General features: G+C 36.5%; 1 protein-coding gene across 3 annotated transcripts in view; it reads left to right on the top strand.

Annotated features, from left to right (window-relative positions):
• LOC103106484 (AP-3 complex subunit sigma-2) overlaps positions 1–21,963 on the top strand; it is an 82,528-nt gene that overhangs the window by 52,876 nt on the left and 7,689 nt on the right. For all 3 annotated transcript variants that reach the window (XM_056806342.1, XM_056806350.1, XM_007479326.2), the window contains one exon: positions 14,666–14,773. In XM_056806342.1, the coding sequence (XP_056662320.1) occupies positions 14,666–14,773 (108 nt within the window). Of the gene's footprint in view, positions 1–14,665; positions 14,774–21,963 lie in introns of those variants that run through there.

Consider the following 21,963-nt stretch of genomic DNA (forward strand, 5'->3'; position numbering starts at 1 on the left):
ATCTCAAAGTTCCATCTGGATCTTCTGGTGCAGCGTGTGGTCTCTGCAGCATCTTCATGGTACCTTTTAGATTCTGGGAGGTAGTCTCTTGTTCTAAATTGGGCTCAAATTCAAGTCAAAGTTCACAACAATAACATAGTCCCCCTTGAGGAAAATAATAATACATTCCCCACTTGAGGAGGATACAGGGATACGTGAGGAGAGAGAACATTCCAGGCATAGGGGATAGCCAGTGAAAACACACAGAATTGAATCTGGGCATTTTGTTTGAGTAACAGCAAGGAATCCAGTCTTACTCAGTGGCTGAGTTTGTGGGGAGCTGTATGTGCATGTGTGTGTGTGTGTGAGAGAGAGACACACACACAGAGACAGAGACAGAGAGAAGGAATCTGGACAAAGGGGAATGAGTCGCATTATCTTTAAAAGCCAAACATAGAATTTTATTTTTGATCTTGGGGGTAATACAGAACCATTGGAGTTTATTGAATTGGAATGGGGGATGATATGGCCAGACCTGTGCTTTAGGAAGACCATTCTGACTACTGAGTAGGGGATGGACTGAGTAGTTACTCCTGGTAGGGGGAACAACTGAAAGGCTATTGCAGCAGTACTCTGACCTGCTCCAAGGTAGTAACAATACTAAGGGATTGGTAAGAGAGATGATTTTTTCAGTGTAGCCCCAGAGGTCAGAATCTAAAACAAATGGTGAAAATTGCAAAGAAGCAAGTTTAGGTTCAATGTCAAGAAAGACTTTCTAATATAATAGTTAGAGCTCCCAAAAGTGGATTGGGCAGCTTAGAGAGATTGTGATTTCCCCTTTCCTTGAAAGTTTATGCTATGGTATATGTTTGTGGTTTGTGTATGGATTGGATTAGCTAACTGCTGAGGTCCTTTCTGACTCTCAAGTTCTGTGATTCTATGAAGGTCTCTTACAACTGGGATTATATTACTCTTAGTTTTTGGTGCATATGATTCTAGACATTTTGAACTTGAAATGAAGGTAAGATTTCCAGTTGTACAAATTAGAAATGCTGATTGGGAACTTAGGAATCATTTAAGATAGCAGATGCCTATTTGGAAATATTTTTATAATGGTGATAGTTGAAATCACATTTATTAGAAAGATATATATTGAGATTAAGGCATTTGGAGCAAGGCTTTAAATTTAGATTATGTCTGCTATAAGGCTTAAAGTCCTGCCAAACTGGAAAGCATTAAAATATAGATTCAGTGATGGACTTTGTCACCTGGGAAACATCCTCTGTAAGTTAGGAAAAGCATCACCACGTTAACTATAGTGAATTATTTTGTCCCAGCAACTCCCAAAGACTTCCCAAAGACTCCCAAAGAGTAGTGGCATATAAGGATTATAATTTGAGTTGATGGAAGAGAATACCTATGATAGTGAAATCACAGATTGTTGAAGCACTGAAGTATCTTACAGTCTTTCTCTGCCTCAATTCCTGCCCACATTGCAAGGAGACTTTACATATTGATGCTCTCCCAGATAACCCAATTTCCTAGTTCCTCAGTCTACTTAGTTCCTATGAATTCCACTCTCCTATTCCACCTCATCAACCCAAGCATTCCACTTCATGAAATCCAAAATTCCTTTATTTGGTCATAATCTTTTATCATTCTATCTTGATTAGAATCACATCTCACACACTTACTTGAATTGATGTAATCATAAGCAAGATAATTAACATCATTTTAATTTTCTGATTGGTAAAGTGGAGTAAATAATATCTATAATACTTATGTTACAGAATTGTTCTGAGAATCAAATGAGATACAGGTAGTTCTACTGCCTAGTGCTCTGAGGCTAAAGGTTTGAGCTTTATGGAAAGTAAACTAGTGGATAAAAGAGAGAGTTATGATGGTGAGGCAAGGGGGAAAAAAGAATGAGAGTATCAGTGAAATATTTTTAAATACACAGAGCAGAACAGAAGGAGGTTCAGAGGGAAACAGACAAGTGGGACATTTTGGTATTAGCATGTTGAATATATTATGTATATTAAAAAAACATGCTGTACATAAGGGAGATTCATAGCTTTTTTATATATTACTTCAGTTCTTTGAGTAGTGAAATGCTAATATTTTTTAGTGTTTGCTAAGTTCAGAATAACAAAAAATAAAATATTTATTTTTTAAAAAGTAAACTGGTATATGAGTTGTTTATTTTCCTGTAGCCTAGGATATAGAAAACGTTGGTTACCTGATTGTAGTTTCCTGGTTTGTTCACAATAGGGAGTATTGTGACAAGGAAATCACTTTAAAAGACTGATATATATTAATTTAAGGTCGCCAGGGAATTCAGCTATATTTCTTAAGTCTAAGAAATTTTAAGGTTTACAGTATGTATAGCAAGGCTCAAAGAACCAATTTAAGAAGATAAATCCATTTACCTAAGACACTTTTATGAACCTGAAAAAAGCATGGCTAGCTCTGTGGGGTTTTATGTACCAGGTGGAACTGGGTTCAGATGATGATATGTTTCATTTTCATCTTAGATAGGAAAATAAGTACTCATAAAACTTGGTGGGGCCTTATCTCTATTGAATGGCAAAGAGACTTTGTACAATAGTTGACTAAAAGACCCAGTGTAAATAGTAAGAAGGCTTGATACCATTGGCTTTGTATTTGGAGATTTTGGAGTATTTGGAGATTTAAGTCTCAGTTTTGGGCTGGCGTATCAAAAGTTGTGTATCAAAATCTTGCTATTTCTCCTACCTATTTTACCTGTCTCCCCCGCCCCCCCCCCCCATGACCTTTCTCTTGTTTATTTGCTTTAGGGATTATAATGAATAGTTTCTGAAGTATCTCTTTCCATTGTGTGGAGTGGAATCTTGGTGTCCCCACCCCAAAGTCACTCTGATGAACAGACAGAAGACTGGATAAGATGCTTACAGAGAAATGTGGCCTTTATTAGGAAAGGGGAGAGGATGGGCACACTGCTCTAAGTGGCTGACTCAACAGCAGTGTCCAAAGGTATAGAAGTAAACTCTAGAATTTATAGAAAATTAATACAATGCTTCTCTTTTATTTTTTTTTAAACCCTTACTGTGTATTGGCTCCAAGGTAGAAGAATGGTAAGGGCTAGGCAATGGGGGTCAAGTGACTTGCCCAGGGTCACACAGCTGGGAAGTGTCTGAGGCCAGATTTGAACCTAGGACCCATCTCTAGGCCTGGCTCTCAATCCACTGAGCTACCCAGCTGCCCCCTACAATGCTTCTCTTTTAGTAGGCCACTACTACCTGTGTAAGATACAATGTCTGTGTATGTAATATTTTCTTTATTTTGTCCTACCCCCCTTAAGTTTCCTAAAGTTCGTGAATTCATGGAAGCATTCCTTAAGTTTGCAATTTCTAAGTTGAGTCAGAGTTTAGTCATGGCCAAGGTCTTTCATACTGAAACATTTGAGATAGGGGGTTAAGATAAGATTGTAGTTGTATGTTTGGGACTTTTCTCATGGGAATTTACCAGCTTCTAACCTCTTTAACCTTTTGAATGCTGACTGTCAGAGCTATTAGGAATCCATAATAAGAAAAAAGGGGAAAATGGAACAATGGGGGTCACATTAGAAAAGAGTGCTAATTAAGATAATTAAAAGTATATATATAAAGAGCTGCTTGGGGAAGGGGATTTCTCTACTCTTCATAAGGAGAGATAGATATCTCTCTCCTGAAGGGCATCTAACTTTCATTAATTTTCTATAGAAACATAACATATGCTGGAGAATAATGCATGATTTTAACCTGTACAGCATCTTGGCTCTTCATGATATTTCATATCTCCACAGCACATTCTACTCATCAACACTTTTACAATTATTTTGATTTCAAGTGGTTCTTCACAACCTTAAAAGGAGAACTAGGAATGCTAGTCCTTTTTTTACAGCTAAAGAAATTGAAGAAAAGATGAAATAACTTGTCCTGAAAAACCAATGGTAGAATCAGTACTTAGCATGGCTGACAAATTTTCCCTACTCCTGTCTTCCACTTGCTTTCTCTTCCTAACATTCCTATAACTGTCAGTTACTTTTTGCTAGGTAAAAATCATGGAATGATCTTTGACTTTTATTCTTCCTATGTCTCCTATGTTCAAATTTGCTAAATTGTATTGATTTTTCCTTTGATATGTTTTTCTACTCATTCTTCTATATACTAAAAAGGATGATCTGTGTGACTATTTCTTGTGGCAGTGACTGATGTACTTTGGCTTGAGACTAGAGGGCTGCTACTAGGGGGACACACCTGAGGGCTGCCTAGTTACAATGGGGATAGATGTACTTTGAGTGACACTGAGAGATACTACTACAGGGGAATGCTCTGGGGTCTGCCTACTGATCTCTACTGATAGCTGATAGATCAATCTATTTCCTAACCTCCTCCTCCCTTCACTCCCAGATCCCCCACACTCTCTCACCCCCTTCCCTTCTTCCAGCCTCTCCCTCCCAGTTTCTTCTTGAAGCTTGTGACTTCACCCCTCCCCCCAAGTGGACTATGAAGATGCTCTTGTTTTCTTTCTCAGGTAAGGGGTTTATTGGGAAACAACAGAATAGAGAACTGAGGAAAGAGGGATGAGGATTTCCCTAAATTATAAGGAGAATTTGAGGGTTTGGGAAATCAGTCCAGTCACAACTGTGACAGAGGTACAGTCAGAGAGATAGAGGACAACTGTTTAAAATCTTTTTTTCTTCTTTCAATTCACAAAACCACCAAGGTCTCTCAGTCTAATTTCAGAAGCCCCCCTCAAGGGTCCTTCAGTCTGGGACAGAAAACAATATTAGTTCTCAGCTTCTTCCCCCTGCAGCCAGGCTTGCCTCCTTTCTTGGTCAGTCAACCCCATGGACAGCAGAGGTTTCTCAGTTTCTCCTGGCCAGCTCAACTACCTCCTCCTCCTGGGAACATTCTGTTTGGAACCTTCTCCTTGATTTTGCAGATCAGGTCCCCAGCCTTGTTTCTTGCATGGCCTGGCTTGCAAGTCCTCTCTCTCTCTCTCCTTGCCTTTTCCACATCTACCACATTAAACTATAATTTAGATGTTGTTCTTAGATTAATGCAACATCTTCCTTCCATCTCTCTTTTCTAAATCACTTTGAACATTGTTGCCAGATTAGTTTCCTTTTAGTTATATTATTCCCCTGCTAAAGACTTGGAGTAACTCCTAATACTTCTTGTATCCAGCCTGTTTTGGGTCCTCTATAGTCTGGTCCCAATTTTAACCATTTCACTTTATCATTCATTATTCTCCAACACAGAACCTTTGTGCCAATGAGGCCAAGTTCCTCCCCATTCTCCTTGCAAGCCATGTACATCTATATCATTTCCAGCCAAACTAATTTTTTCCCCTCTTTCTAGCATGATGCTCCCTTTCCTATTCATGTGCCATTGCATTGGCTGTCCTCCTTGCCCAGAATGTATTCTCACTTCACTACTACATCTTTAAATATCTCTTGTTCCCTTCAAAAACTCTGGTCAAGCTACACTTTTTATCAAAGTCTTTCGTGGCATTCTTCCCTCCTCTTTAGTGGCCTTCCCCTTAACCTTCCCCAGCTTTATTATATTTATTTTGTATATACTAGTTTATGTTCATGCTGTCTCCCCTAATAAAATTTATACTCCCTGGGAACAGGGACTGCTTTTTTGACTTTGTATCCCCAGTGCCTGCCTTTTAGTCAGAAACTTAATAAATGCTTATTGATTAATTGATCTGTTTCTTTGCTCATGCTGCTCCACTACTGTAGATTGCCCTCTCTTCTTATTTCCACTTAAACAAATGCCACCTGCTTTCCAAAGTCCAATTCAAATCCCACTTCTTTCATAAAACTTCCCAAGTTGTTTTCATTTCTAGTCAACTTTTCTTTTTTTTCCATCTAGTTCATTTGATTCTGGGTATAATTCATAGCCCAGAATTAAAACTTAACATTTACACAAATCATTTTCAGTCTTTGTGGCTTCTCACTAAAATCTTTTTATGATTTGTGCCTCTATCCATGAGTTTCCTTGGGAATGTCAGAATTTGCCTTATGTCTGATTCTCTATAGAAAAGGATAAAAATCTTGCCTTCAACACCCACCAGTCACTCTGGCTAACAAAACATTGACTTTATTTAATTTCACTGCAAATGTAAGGCATAAAGAACTCCTTGAGCTTTTAAATAATTGAGACAACTCTTCTCTCCTTAGGGACTTACACTTATCAAAAAGATAAAACCATCAGGATTGCTAGAGATTTGACCCCTCTCCTGATGGGAATGATTCTTACCTTCTCCAGTTAATAACAGAAAGAAGAGAGAGAACTCTAAACCATTATATAAAAAGAAGTAATTCTTGATTGAATATGATTATAGAAGAGAAAGATATTCAAGGGACTCTGGGAAAATTATATAATATTTTTGGGTCCTGTTCTTTTTTTTCACTTCATATTAAAAATATATATAATTGGACATCCATTGGAATATGGAAACTAGAGATTATGTCTAACTGGCTCTGTGAACCTTCTTTCTGATTCTGCTTTGAGCACCCTCTAAGGCTTTTCCCAGATTGGCTAAGTGACCTGCAGGAACTGAAATTTCAATACTCCCTCAAACATGGAACATTTACTGTTCTTCTCCCAGAAGGTTATTACTTGGAACTGTTAAGAAGAGAAAGAGGAAGGGGAGGAAGGGAATAGCATTTATTAAGTACCTCCTTTGTACCAGATCCTGTAGTAAGTCTTTTATAAATATCTCATTTGACCATTACAGCCTACCAAATCATTAAGAAGTCAGGAAAACAGCCCTTTTATAATGGCCTCTTTGTAAAATACAAAATGCTTTACATTTTAGTTTTGTTAGTTTAGTTTTGTTGTTATAGATCATTAGTCAGTGCTGAGTGACAGAGAATCTATAGTTGCCTTTTATTTCTGCCTTTTTTGAAAAGTTTATATGGAGTAATGCTATAATTCCCTTAATTTAATAAGAATAGTTAATTAGCACTCCAAACTTTGTTATTTCATTGATATTATAGACATTTTCTTATATTTATTTAAATTTTATATGATTTTTTATATAATTTAATTTATTTAATTAGATATATAAATATAATACTTTCTTATATATATAAGCTCTCTCAATGTATCAGGAATCCAGCCTTTTGGCAGTTTATCTAGAACAGTTGTGTTAAACCCAAATAGAGACAGAATCCTTCAAGCCACATTTTGGCTTGGAAAACCAACATAGATAATGTTATTTATGTTGTGATTTGAATTCAAATTTGGCCTCAGATATTTACCCTAGCAAGTCACTTAACCTCTAGTTGCTTTAATCCCCTAGTGAAGGAAATGGAAACCTACTCCAAGGACAGTATGATCCACAGGGTCATGACAAGTTGGACATGACTTAACAACATGTTATATCATATTATCATATTTTCATTTATTTTAAAATATTTACCAGTTACAATCTGGTGGATCACTTGTGTCCACTCCCCCCCCCCCCCCAAACACATTTGACAACTCTCATCTAGAACATGGAGATATGTGAAATATTATCTATTACTTTGAAGCCCCTAGTAAAAGACCATATTTCATAAATATCCATACAAAAGACTTAGTGGCAGGGAAAGTTATACCCATGCTCTGTACTCCTTCTATGTGAAAACAGCTGCCCTTTATTTTCTCTAATTCAGAGGATTCTAGAATTGACAGTGGTACTTCATACTGTCTTCTGTTTCTCACTTTAACTCTTTTTTCCTAGCTTGGGAGTCCTGACTGCCTATTCAAATGTTTGAGATGTGTTTCTGATGTCACAAGCTAAAATCGAATTTCCCATACAGTTATAAAATGATTGTTAAGTGTATATGAAATAATACTATTAATGCTATATATATTTAAGCTATGTTATGAGTTAAATAGGCTTGTAGACTGGCTTAAAGATCTAACTACCATTTTAAACATTTTTTTTAAGGTGAAATGCATTGAAAATTTCTAAATCACTGTCTTACACATAAACTTTTAGAACAAAATCTGTTCCTAGACTGGACAATGCCTATATTTGCATCAACAAAAGTGTCTTGATTTGTACTTCCCTTGCTTTTTGTCTTTAGTTTCATAGTCAGTTTGTTGAGTTGATTCAGCTGTTCCTGTCATTGAGATTGGGGCAGGGGTTAAGGGTAGGGGAGCAGAAACTCTTCAGAGGTCTGCGTTTAACTTATTTGGGATCATGTTTATTGCTTTTCTTTTGCTCTAGGTATTACTTAGGGACCTCACCTTGATTCTAGGGGTGGGAAAAAAGGCAAGTCTACATATGGTGAGCCACCTAGTATCTTTTGTCCCTATGTGGGGCTAGTTGATGCTGACACCTTTCCATCTTCTCCCTTAGATCTAGAGCTGAATCCCTATATTCCTATAGTTGCTTTTTCTCCTTTACTTAGTTTTAATAATAATTTAACAATAATGCAGTCTATATATAATACATATGTACTATATATATATATATATATATATATATACACACATATAAAATAGAGACCATGTCTAATATCTTTTTCTAGGGGACCAGTGACATTACATTACCATCTCAAAAGTGTTAAGATAACAGGATAATTGGTGGGCTAACAGTTTTAGGCATTTTGATACCTCAAATTCTATTTTTTTAATTGAATTTTTTAAAATTACACATAGAAACAATTTTTGATAATTGTTTTCTAACATTTTATTATACACATTCTTCCTTGAATCAATAAATAGTTATATCAGTGCTTTCATGAAATACTTATTTCTGTATTCCTCATATCATGACTGAAGACACATATCACAAAAATAATTTTTAAAAAACCCTCATGATTTCAGAAAGAACTGAGAAGATCTGCTTGAACTGTTGTAGAATGAAATAAGCAAAACTAGAAGAACACTGAATACAGTAACAGTAATATCATACAATGACCATAGTGAAAGACTTGGCTACTTTTAGCAGTACACTGATCCAGGACAATTCTGAAGGACTTTTGAGAAAGATTACAATCCACTAGCAGAGAAAGAACTTTTGAAGTTGGGATGCAGATCAAAGCATTCTGCTTTTCACTTTAGTTTATTTGTGTTTTTATTTTGGGATTTTGGTTTTATATCAATATTCTCTTGCAATAATGAACAATATAGAAATATGTTTTGGGGGGCAGCTGGGTAGCTCAGTGGGTTGAGAGTGAGGCCTAGAGACAGAAGGTCCTAGGTTCAAATCTGGCCTCAGACACTACCTAGCTGTATGACCCTGGGCAACTTACTTAACCCTCATTGTCTAACTCTTACCACTCTTTTGCCTTAGAACCAACACATAGTATTGATTCTAAGGTGGAAGGTAAGGGTTAAAAAAATTAAAAAAGAAAAAGAAATATATTTTGCATGATAATACATGTATAACCCAGATAAAATTGCTTACCATCTCCAGGACAGGGACGGGAAGAGAGGGAGGGAGACAATTTGGATCATATAACTTTGGAAAACTTATGTGGAAAATTATCATTACATGTAACTGGGAAAATAAAATATTTTTAAAAAACTCATGGAGGAAATAAAAAGAAGGATGGTGTGCTTTGATCATCAATCAGATTCCAATAGTTCCTTCTCTGGTTGTGGATAGTAATTTTTTGTTTGTTAGTTTGTTTTTCTAATCATGAGTCCCTTGGAGGTCATCTTGGAACCTTGTTTTACTGATAATAGTTTAATCCTTATAAGGTCAATCATTATATAATATTTCTGCTACTATATACACTGTTCTCTTGGTTCTGCTCATTTCACTTTACATGAATTCATATAAGACTTTTCAGGTTTTTCTGAACTCATCCTGTTCATCATTTCCATTACATTATAATGTTATTTCCTTTATAAGCATATTCCATAGCTTGTTAAGCCATTCCCCAGTTGGTGGATGCCCCCTCAGCTTCCAGTTCTTTGCCACTTCAAAAAGAGTTGCTAAAAACATTTTTATACAAGTAAGTTCTTCCCTCCTATTTCTGATCTCTTTGGTATACACACTTTGGGATAGAAGTATTGCTGGGTATGCATAGTTTTATGGTCCTTTGGTCACAGTTCAATTTTGCTCTCCAGAATGGTTGTATCAGTTCATAATTCTCCCAAAAGACACCCCAAATTCTAAAAGAACATTCTATGAATATTATAAAATTGATGGGAAGGTTTCAGTGTTATTGTACCTAAGACTTATTCTTTGTTACAGTGATGACTAGAAGTAAAAAAAAAATCAGTGATCAAACCAGGATACACAATCTTCTAAATCTTTGACCTTCCCATGAAGCTATGCTGCTGTGGGAAACTTTGAAATGGTAACTCACTTGAAAGAAAATGATAGTGGTGCAAAGCAGACAGAGTAGTTGGTCCCTTGTCACATTTGACTGCTTTTAGAGAAGAGAGGTTTTCTTGTCAGTTTCCTGAGAGAGTTAGTCAAACAGGTACCATGACCTTTCAGAGAAAATTGAAGGCCTTGCCATTGCAGAGGAACAGAATAGGAGGTATGGAGAAGAAAGGAGAGGGTCTGAAAAGATGATGAAGAGTTTAACTTTGTAGTAAACCTTTCAACTTTCTGTTGACAGTCCATGCTGCTGACAGCATTGACAAAGTGTTCTAGTAAGAATGGCCAAGAGAGAAATTTAACTGGGCTGGGATTGCTGTTTGGACCAGTAGAGACCAACCTTTGCTCGCTAACATTTGACCTAGGTGAGTTGGAGAATGTGATTATGCACACAGGTTCTTTCCTCTCATTTCCTGTAGTTGTGTAGGCTTAGTCATCCATGGTATTTTCTTTTTTAATACTTTACTATTATAATTATGAGATAATTAATTCATGTAAGTTGGCAGAATAATTTGCCCTTTAGCTCTGAATATTTCTGGCTAAGATCACTCTCAGACTAAGTTACCATTGGATTTGCAGAGAGCTAACAAACCAATGGTACTTTTGTCTAAACTGAAGAAAAACTTGCTAAGTAAACTTCTGCCAGTTGAGATGTCAACTGATTGAATTGTCTCACTGGGGAGTGTTTATCCCTTTATATTTCTACTGAAAAAGGGAGATAATTCTACCTATTAATATTTAAGTGTTCACTAAGGGAATTATATCATCTTGGGATTTACCTAGAACCACTTGATAGACCTATACTTTTCTCCCTTGTGGATTGCATCTGTTCCTACGTTTTGATTACCATTTCCATGTATGTATCTCAGATCTCAGATCTAATCTTCCTTTCCCTTTGTTGGCTTAATATTCTGTTAAGATCTGTCTGCCTGGTTGGGTTCCTTTTCCACTGAAATTTTTATCTGGATTTCCAGTTCCTTTCTGAAAATCAGTAACTCAAAGGTGGTCTGTTTTCTAATTCCCTTTTTTTGTGATGTGATTTTCCAGTTCAAGGACCGTCACTGATTCTATGACATCCTCTTTTCCCTGTATTCATACTTAATGAAGTTCCTCCTGCTGTTTTTCTGCTGTTCTTCCCAACAATTGTTTCTTTCATCCCTTGGCCAAGTTTCTCAGCTTCTCCTTTTGAAATCCTATATATTTTTCAAAATCAAACTCATATGCCACCTCTTCCACAAAATCTTCCCTCTCTAAATGCCTTATCACAAACTGATTTCTCTCTCTCTGAACTTTTCCACCATTGTCATGGCAGTTTTATATGATGGCCTTGTTTTATAGTTATTTCTGTTAATATCATAGTTCTTCCTCTAAATTGATAAAAAAAAAATTATCCCCATGGGGTAGAGACCATTTAGCATGCATGTTTGTATTCTGCGTAGTTCCTTGCAAGTAATTGGTAATTAAAAAACACTTGATGAATGAGTGAATGAATTCAATTCAACAAACATTTATTAAATACCTAACATGTACAATACAATTACCTAAACACTACAATGAGGATGTAGTGTGTGTGGGGAAACACAAACAAAAAACAGAACAGTCCTTGCCCTTAAGAAGCTTATATTGTATTGTAGTGATAAAACAGATTCATAAATGGAATACTAGGAGAATAGAGACTAAGTTAGAATTTTTTTCTTGATCTTTATTTAATGAAAAATTAAGGAGATTTGTGTTCTCAAAAATTCTTTTGGGATGAGTTGGATGTACTAGATCAAATTGTGGTAATTGTCTTGTATAGTCTAAATCAGATCAACAGATTAACAATAGCAAGTATCACCAGGACTAAATGACATATACCTGAAAGTTTTTTAAAATTCCAAGGGTGAAAAGGGATTAACGTGTGGAACTATTGGTCCAAATATACAAACTCTTGTTACAAATAGACATGTGCTAGTAAGACTGGCAAATTGATTATTCAAAAGAGATTACAAGGAAGACCTTTGGAACTATAGTCCAGTGAGTCTCTTTATCAGGCAGGCTTGTAGAACATACAGTAAAGGGTAGAATCTTTGAAAACACAGTTCTTTAGGGGAAAGGAAACATGGTTTTTATAATGGGAAATTATATTTGAACAATATGTTTTATTCTTGGAAAAGGTACGTAAATGTGGGCAAGGAAGTTGTATCTGAAACCAAGGGATGAAAGAGCAGATAGGAGTAAATAAAAGTCAGTGAGGATGATGAAGACCAAAAAACAAGGGCTTTTGGATTTGGGAATTAGGAGGCCATTTTGACCATGGAGAGGGCAGTTTAAGTAGAGTGAAAAGTAGAAGACAAAGGCCTGTTGACAAGAGATTGATGGAGACCATCAATTATATCAATTATAGTCATCTTTTTAAAAATATTTCATTGATACTTTAAAAAAAACCATTATCACTACCCAGTAATTTACACACACACACACATACACAAACATACAGGAGGCAGTGTAGATATCATCTAGTCTAACAACTTTATAGATAAGAAAACTGAGTTTGTAAATCATTATTTTTTGGCTTACATTTTGGCCATCTTTTCCATTCTTTGGTAGTTCCTCTTTTGGGATATATGTTAAACTGATTCATAAATGCTTTTCCATTTGTAAAGCCTCTAGTGTGACTTTATTCTAAGTGTTTGATCAGGTACAACTGCTCTTGACATTTGAAAAGCATTTTACAGTTTTCAAAACACTTTCACATATAACACCCCAGTGAGGGATTCAGAGCAAGAATCATCCTCATTTTACAGAAGAAACTGAACCTCAGAGAGATTGGTTAATTGACTTGCCCAAGGTCAAGGGCATAGTGACCATCCTTGTTTCTTTCTACTACACCATGCCACATTACTGTATAGAACTTTAATTTCGACTTTGAAGCTGCCACCTGCTTCTTTGTAGAGGGTTTGCAGATGTGGTATACTGCATATAATAACATACTTTTTTTTTTTTAAACCCTTACTTGCTGTCTTGGAATCAGTCGTCTGCATTGTTTCCAGGGAAGCAATAAGGGTTGGGCATTGGGGATTAAGTGACTTGCCCAGGGTCACACAGCTAGGAAATATCCGAGGCCTTAGTTGAATCCAAGACCTTCTGTTTCTAGGCCTAGCTCTCAATCCACTTAGCTACTTAACTGCCCCCATAATGCCATACTTTTAAAATATATTGATTAATTTTAATGAACTGTTTTTTTTTCTCTTTTTTTCCCCCTTAAACCTTTACCTTCTGTCTTGGAGTCAATACTGTGTATTGGCTCCAAGGCAGAAGAATGATAAGGTCTAGGCAATGGGGGTTAAATGACTTGCCCAGGGTCACACAGCTGGAAAGTGTCTGAGGCCAGATTTGAACCTAGGACCTTCTGTCTCTAGGCCTGGCTCTCAATCCACTGAGCTACCCAGCTGCCCCTCCTATTTTTTTAAAAATACGGAATGGCTTTCTAGAGGTATGTTGGAAGATATAACTTGGATAATATAGGTGATATAAGAATAAAGGCTACCATAAATAGTTATTTGGGGGGAAAAAAGAAAATTAGGGAAGAATTGTTTTTTCATCCTTGCCATGAGTTTTGCCAGGGGTGGTGTGTAGGGTAAGGAAATGATTTTATTTTGCCTGAATCACTTGCTTTTAATAGATAGTCTAGGAAATCTTTTATACAGAACTAGTATAGTTAACTTCTCAGCCATGGCCAGCTTGATTCTTTGTCTTATTAGGTGAAAAGAAGAATATGGTTTTGTTCTGTTTTCAGACTTAATGGCAAATCCATTGAAACTGGGTCTTGTATGCCTCTACTAGATGTGGTTTATTTATTTATTTATTTATTTGTTATTATTTTTTAAAAACCCCTTACCTTCCATCTTGGAATCAACACTGTGTGTTGGTTCCAAGGCAGAAGAGTGGTAAGGGCTAGGCAATGGGGGTTAAGTGATTTGCCCAGGGTCACACAGCTGAGAAGTGTCTGAGGCCATATTTGAACCTAGGACCTCCAGTCTCTAGGCCTGGCTTTCAATTCACTGAGCTACCCAGCTACCCCATAGATGTGGTTTAAAAAGAGGTTAGTCATTTGATTTGCTTGAAACCTGGTAGAAAGTCATTCTATCCTCCCTCAGAAATGTGCGCTCTCAGGATTAGGAGTTAGAGATTTAGAGTCCTTAACTGTTGACTGTAGCTCTATTCAGTATCTCTTTCTATTTTTACTCTCAGACTGAGGAAAAGACCGTTTTTTTCTTTTTGAAAGTGCCCAGCTCAGACCCAGGAGCTCTAATTCTTTTTATCTTTGACTTCCTTTTAGGTTCATTACATCCTGCAGGAGGTGGTGATGGGTGGTATGGTGCTAGAAACGAACATGAATGAAATTGTGGCCCAGATTGAAGCTCAAAACAAATTGGAGAAATCAGAGGTTAGTAAACCCCTGGGTTTCCAGTCAGGGTGTGGGGCAGGGTGCAAGGGGCAATTCTTAGAGAACAACCACCATCAGAGGGGAATCTATAGATTTATTACTTCATTTTGCCTTCCTATAGCCTTCCTTTTCTTCTTTGATGGACCTGGGTGGGGGTGGGGGTGGTGGGGGAATGATAGGGAAAGTACCAGCCCTGGAGGGAGAAGCCCTAGATTAGAGTCTTGGCTTTTTCTGGATCATAAAACCTCAGAGTTGGAAAGGACTTCAGAGTCAGTTCAACGTATACTTGAAGAATTCCTTATATGTCATAACACTGATGGTGATATCCAGTGTCTGCTTGAACTGTGTGCAGAAATGGGGTATAGTTGGCCTATCTCTTAAGGCAGCCCATCTCATCAGGGATGGCTCAAATTGTTCACTTTTTTTCTTTTTTCTTTGTCAACTTTATCTTGCTGCAGTTTCCATCCCTCATTCCTAGTTCTGTTCCCTGCCTGAAGTACAGATTCTTCTCCATGATAGCCCTCCATAAGCTTGAATATAATCAAGTGTTCTCTTCCTTGCCCTTGTAGGCTCTGGAGTGGTGGAGTGGAGTCCTCTCAGCTTTCTTCTTAAGATGTGGCACTCCAAACTAAATCTAGCACTCTCAGAGTAGTTTAACAGATTCTAGTGGCATTATTATCTTCACTTTTCTTTATTGTCCTTTTTTTTTTAAGCCTTACCTTCTGTCTTGGAAGTCTAGAGCAGTAAGGACTAGGCAGTGGAGGTTAAGTGATTTGCCCACAGTCACACAGCTAGAAGTGTTTGAGACCAGATTTGAACCTAGGACCTCCCATCTCTAGGTCTGGCTCTTAGTCCACTGAGCCCCCCACTGCCTTCTCTTAAAACAACCTAAGAGTACATTAGTTTTGTGTTGCTGCCGAACTTGTTCAACAATGCCCTCAGGCCTTTTTCATAGGAATTGTTTAGTCAGTTTTCATATCCTTGATTGGGGAAGTTGGCTTTTTGAACCAAATTTAGGTTGGGTTATTTATTTATTTGTTTGTTTGTTTATTCATTCATTTCTCTCCTATTCAAGTATTTTAAAATGTAAACTATTTTTATAATCATAAAAACAATCCACACTTATATAGCACTTTAAAACTGCTTTGTGTGCAGCATCTCGCTTTATCCTCACAACTATATGAAGGAAGTACTATTATTATCTCCATTTTACAAATGAGAACTCTCAGACTTAGGTTGTGACTGACCTAGGCTCATACAGATAGTATGTGATTGGTTGTTAATTCAAACCCCAGGCTTTTCTAATCCAAAATCTAATATGCTATCCATTACACTACACTGTTTCTTCCTGATATTTTAAGTCTTCATTCTAGCCAATTAAAATCTTTTTGCCTTCTGATTGTTATCCAGGATATTAAACATTCTTCCCAGTTTTGTGTATCTACGGTTTTGATAAGTATATTATTTATGCCTTCATTTATTGTCAGAGCTGGGAGAGACATCATATACCACAGTTCAACTCATACCTGAACAAGAATCTCCTCTATGTCATCATCACATACCAAAAAAGCTTACTTCTTTTTATATAACTTTTTATAGTTCTCTCTCTTCTTCTTCTTTTGGTATTAGTTAGGACAAAGGGGATTATTAGAAGGAAAACAGTCACCTCTCCAACAATCCTCAGTACTTTTCCTTTTTGAGGGGACCTAAACCCTGAGGCTGACTCTAAGGAGAAAAAATATCTTGACTCATCCTTTGTTCTTTGCACTTTTTTAATCAGGTAAAATTTATTCAGTGTATTTTTAGCTTCAGTGCTTTCATGGGTATTTACCCCATGAAGGCAAGATATCTTTCTTTGTAAAGAACTAGGTACAAGCCAATTTTTGATATTCTCAGGAGAGATACTTGGTGGAAGCCCAAGTCAAATAGAAATTTTAGTGAAAGGCCCCAAGTTTGAAAATGATCCTTGTAAACCCAGAACTTTACTGGGCTATGGAATATGTATATATAAAATCAAATGAACTATTCAAGTCTGTGACACAATATTTTACAGCAGAGCCATGGGCATTTTCCTGTGGCATCCTACCAGAGACTTCCCTTGATCTTGGCACCACATCATTCACAACTATTTTTTGAATCCAGTTATTTAGCTACTGACAAATCCACCGAATTGTCATCTAGCCTGTATCTCCCTGTCTTGTTCAGAAAGATAGAATGAGAGATTATCAAATAATTTGGCTAAAATGACTTCCCTAATGAACCTTATAAAAAAAGGAAATGGAGTTAGTTTTGCCTGACTGTTCTTGGTGAAGCTATGTTGACCCTTAACAGTCATCCCTTTCCTATCTACTTTCCCTTTAATATGTCATTATTTGTCAATTTTATTTTGTCAGTTTGGGTACTATTTGGGAACTAGGTGCAGATTGTAACATCTCTGTCAATTGAATAGACCATTGTCAAAAGTCTCTGGGGCTGAAAAATGAATCCCCTTATGCAGTCAAATTGCTTATTAGCCTCTCTAAACCTAGCAAGACTGATTTTTAGAAGTAATTTACATGTAGTCTATCACTGGGACCATAATCTAAGTCTTTCCAGCTTGGTAGTTCCTTGCTAGAGTTTATGCTTTGTTGGCATAACCCTCCAGAACCCAGCTTACATCTACACCATGAGGGTTAAAAGTAAGTCCTTAATCCCAAGTTATAAAATTTTGCCAGGAATTGAAATCAAGGTCATTGGTCTACTATTGGAAGTACTGCCTTTCTCTCTTCTTTAAAAAACACAATAGTTACTCATCTTGGTCCTCTTGCACCTCTCTTGCTCTCCATGATTTATCAGAAGTCACCAAAAACATCTCAGCAGTCACACCCTGAATTTCTTTTTAATACTGGTGTGTGATTTATCAAAACCTGGTGAGGGAGCAGAGTGATACAGGGATAAGAATTGTAAAAAATGATAATGGAGAAATAAACGAAATAGATAGAAAAACTGTTACAATTTAGGTTCAAAACTATTCAAAATTGTTCAGATACTTTTGATGTAATAAAAAAAAAAGTATCCTCAGTGATGAAGTGAAGCTCAAATGTGAACTTCCCTTCAGTGCCAGGCACAAGAATGCTAAAGAGACTCTTATTATAAACATAAAATGTTTATAGAAATATATAAGGATAAATAAAGGATTTCTAATTCTAAGGGATTCTAAATCCACCCAAATAAACTCCCTGGTTCCTCAAGGAACCGCTTCTCCTGTGTTTCACAGGCTACACTACTCCTCCCTGAGTCTTAACAGATTCAGAGTCCAAACCAAAGACCAGGTTTTTCTTTGGTCTTCTCAGAGTTAAACAATCTATAAAACCACAATAGTTATTCAATAGTTTTTCCCAAGTTGGGAAAGGAGAACACTGAGCTCCTTCAGGTTTTTCCCTCAGACAGAGAGAGGCAAAGATGTCACCTCCCCATCCCTGAGAGAGTCTGCCAGAGACCAACTCCCAACTGCCAGACAGAGTAATTGACATAGAAAAACAGTTATAACTGTCACATCTGAAATTAACATGCTCTCTCAGCTCTGTTTCAAACTCCAGTTCTTAAGTCAGCCACTTTACTTCTTATCCATAAACTAATAAAACAATACTTATTTTCTAAAATCATCCTTATAATTTTCCCCCTTCAAGCATATGGAGAGATGAAAAATCTCTCCCGTATACTCACTATTCTTTGTAATTCTAAAGCTATACCTAACCTTATTATTATTATATTTCTTAAAAATAGTCTTAATCTTATGCTTATCTTATCCTATTATTATTGCTACACTTTATCTATGCTAACCTGTACTAGGGATATAGTATAGTGGTAGTCTCTCGGTGACCGAGAATGACTATTGTCTTTGTGCAGTTTCATCTAAGGTGTACCCTCATGTGGCTTTGAAGTCCAAAGGCTGAGGTGCAGAGTTTGTGGCACATGGGGCATGGGACAGTTGTTACGGGAGGTGCAGTTGTGGCCTGGTGTCGGCGTTCACACGCAGCGGCAAGACGTCGACGTCGCTCATCTTCAAAGGTGGCGGCGGCGGCATGGTTAATGTGGGTTCACCAGCTGCTTCTGTCAGAGGCAGCGAGTTAGGGATATAAATGAAAGAAAAAAAAATTTCAATGAAAACAAATAATCAATGAAAACATATTTGCAGAAATTCAAGTGCAAAACATGCAATTACAGAAATTCAAAATGGAAAATACAAAATGCAAACTTTGAAACAATAAAATACAGTTACAAACTAACTGGTTTTACAAAAAACTAAAGTCTATCTAAAATAATAACTATGCAAAACTCAAGGAAACTTCATTTTACAAAACCCATTTGAACAATTCAAACAAAACTTTTTACTATGCTAAGACCGTATCCTATTATTAATACAGAAAACTAAAATTAACTACATTAAAACTTAAAATCAACTTAATATACTAATAAAATAAAAACTTTGTAATAATTTAACTATATACACATCTATCAAAATACAAGATCTGTACAATTTCTACATCTATGTATATGTTATGTATAAACTGTTTACATATTGCAGGAGGAAAATAACCTTCCCCCCCTTAAGTCTAAGAAAACCTTAAAGATTTTCTTCAGAAAGTTATGTATATTTTCTTGATTTTATCTCCAAGGAACACATAAGCCTTCCTGTGAGATAAGATCTTATTATTTTCATGTGTACAATTATTATTTTCCCAAGGTGATTTATCTGTATTTATTTATTTCTATTGATACTCATCACCTGGTTATGATGTTTCAGAGTTTGTGAGAAATGTGTCCTATATGTATATGTTATTTTTAAAAAAACCCTTACCTTCCATCTTGGAATCAATACTGTATATTGGTTCCAAGGCAGAAGAGTGATAAGGGCTAGGCAATGGGGATTAAGTGGGTTACTATATAGTATTTTTTTGCAACCATAATGAAAGTGTGTAGTATTATAATGGTGCAAAAAAATCTTATAGTTCATGTCCATAATCAGCCTATGTTCCTCTTCTTTGTGTTGATTTTTTCTGCAATGTCTTTGTTACAGTTCAATTGTCCTTTTTGCTGTCATCTATGTTTCTTTTATGTTGTCTTCTCCTTTGTCTTGATCTTGATCTCTGTTTTCATTTCATTATTCTTCTTCTTGAATAATTTCTTTTGATATTTTTTTGACTGCAGCTGTGTTGTCTGATGTAATCTGTTCTGCTGCTGCTTTTTTCACATGTGAGCAATGCAGCCACATTTCTTTCTCTAATACACAAATAGATGACAGTGTTGTCAAAATAACATGTAAAGGTCCTACCCATAACGATTGTGTTGCGCTAGTTCTGTTAAAGTTTTTTATGTAAATGGAATCCCCAGGTTTTATCAGGTGGAGTGCATAATCTAACGAACCCCCTTGAGTTAAAATTCCCATTTCTTGTAATTCTCTAACCCTGTTTTGTAACTCTGTGATATATTTAGCAAGTGCAGGATCCCCTCCAAGCATAGATACATAAGCTGTTTTAAAACTTTTTGCCTGCAATGGTGAATGTCCAAATAATGTTTTATATGGTGAGATATACACATCTCCTCTTGGTCTAGTGCACAAATAGAATAGCGTTAGAATCAAAATCTCTGACCATTTCAAATGAGTTTCCATGTATAATTTCCCAACCATAGTTTTGATTTCTCTGTTTAGTCTCTCCACCTGTCCAGAACTTTGGGGGTGATATGGGACATGAAATTTTGGCATGATACTCAGATTCTCATAAACTCGTTTTAGAACTGAATCTATAAAATGGCTTCCATTGTCAGAATCTACTCTTAGTGTTAAACCATATTTTAGAATGATCTCTTTCAAAAAGATTTTGGCTACAAAGCTTGATGTGTTTTTACTAGATAGAAAAGCTTCTGGCCATCTAGTTAGTTGGTCTACTATTACTAGACAAAATTTAAATTGTCCTGATTTGGGCATGTTGATATAATCTATTTGCAAATGTTCAAATGGTGTGTGAGCTAGTGGACGACCACCAAAAAGCCTTTTGCTTAAATACGTTTTGGTTAAATTGTGCACACACAGAGCAAGCTGAACAGATCTTATTTGCCACAGTACTAATTCCTGGAGCTAACCAAGTTCTTTTAACAGTATCAATTAATGCTTGTGTCCCAAAATGATCCTTTTTGTGTATTGCTTGGCAGATGTAAGAGTAAAATGTTTTTGGAAGAATTGGTTTTCCCACTGATGCTATTCAAATCCCATTTTCTTTTCTAGCTCCAAAATTTTGCTCCCACTTCTGACTTTCTTTGTCATTGTATGCTTTTTCTAAATCTGTGATATCTATAACAGAGAGATTCATAATGCAAGCTGGAGCATTTTGCGCAGTATATTGTGCAGCCATATCTACCATATGATTTCCTCCAGCAACTAAGTCTTGTCCTAAAGAATGCCCTTTGTAGTGAATAAATGCCAACTCTTTTGGTAGTTGGAGAGATGATAGTAATTCTTGAATTATTTCTGCATGAGCAATTCTTTCCCCACTAGTTGTTAAAAATCCTCTCTGAAGTCAGAGAGAACCAATGGCATGGCAAATTTCAAACGCATATTTGAAATCAGTATAAATATTTGCACATTTGTCTCTTGCAAGCTCGTATGCATGTTTTAAAGCGATTAATTCTGCTCCCTGAGCACTTAGGTTCCTGGGTAGGGAAGCAAACCATAGGGTCTCAAATTTACTTACTACCACAGCACCTGTAAATCTTATTCCATTCTGCATATATGATGATCCATCTGTGAATAAGATCAGGTCAAAGGTCGTCAAGAGGTATGTCTGACAGATTTTCTCGAGGCCTTTCTGTTAATTGCACTACAGTTTCACAATTGTGCAGTGGTTCCTCCTATGTTGGTAAATCGGGGAATAATGTAGCTGGATTTAAGTTGTTGCATCTCTTTAATGTTATATGTTCATTCCCCAAAAGCACTGTCATATTTAGCCAGGCGTTGATCTGAAAATGCCTGCATTCTGAACTTTCGGAGAAGTGCCTCGACTTCTCTTGCTCTCCATGATTTATCAGAAGTCACCAAAAACATCTCAGCATTCACACCCTGAATTTCTTTTTAATACTGGTGTGTGATTTATCAAAACCTGGTGAGGGAGCAGAGAGATACAGGGGTAAGCATTCTAATCCTGAGTCAGAGA

The sequence above is a fragment of the Monodelphis domestica genome, chromosome 1, assembly GCF_027887165.1.
Source record: "Monodelphis domestica isolate mMonDom1 chromosome 1, mMonDom1.pri, whole genome shotgun sequence".
Classification (NCBI taxonomy): Eukaryota; Metazoa; Chordata; class Mammalia; order Didelphimorphia; family Didelphidae; genus Monodelphis; species Monodelphis domestica.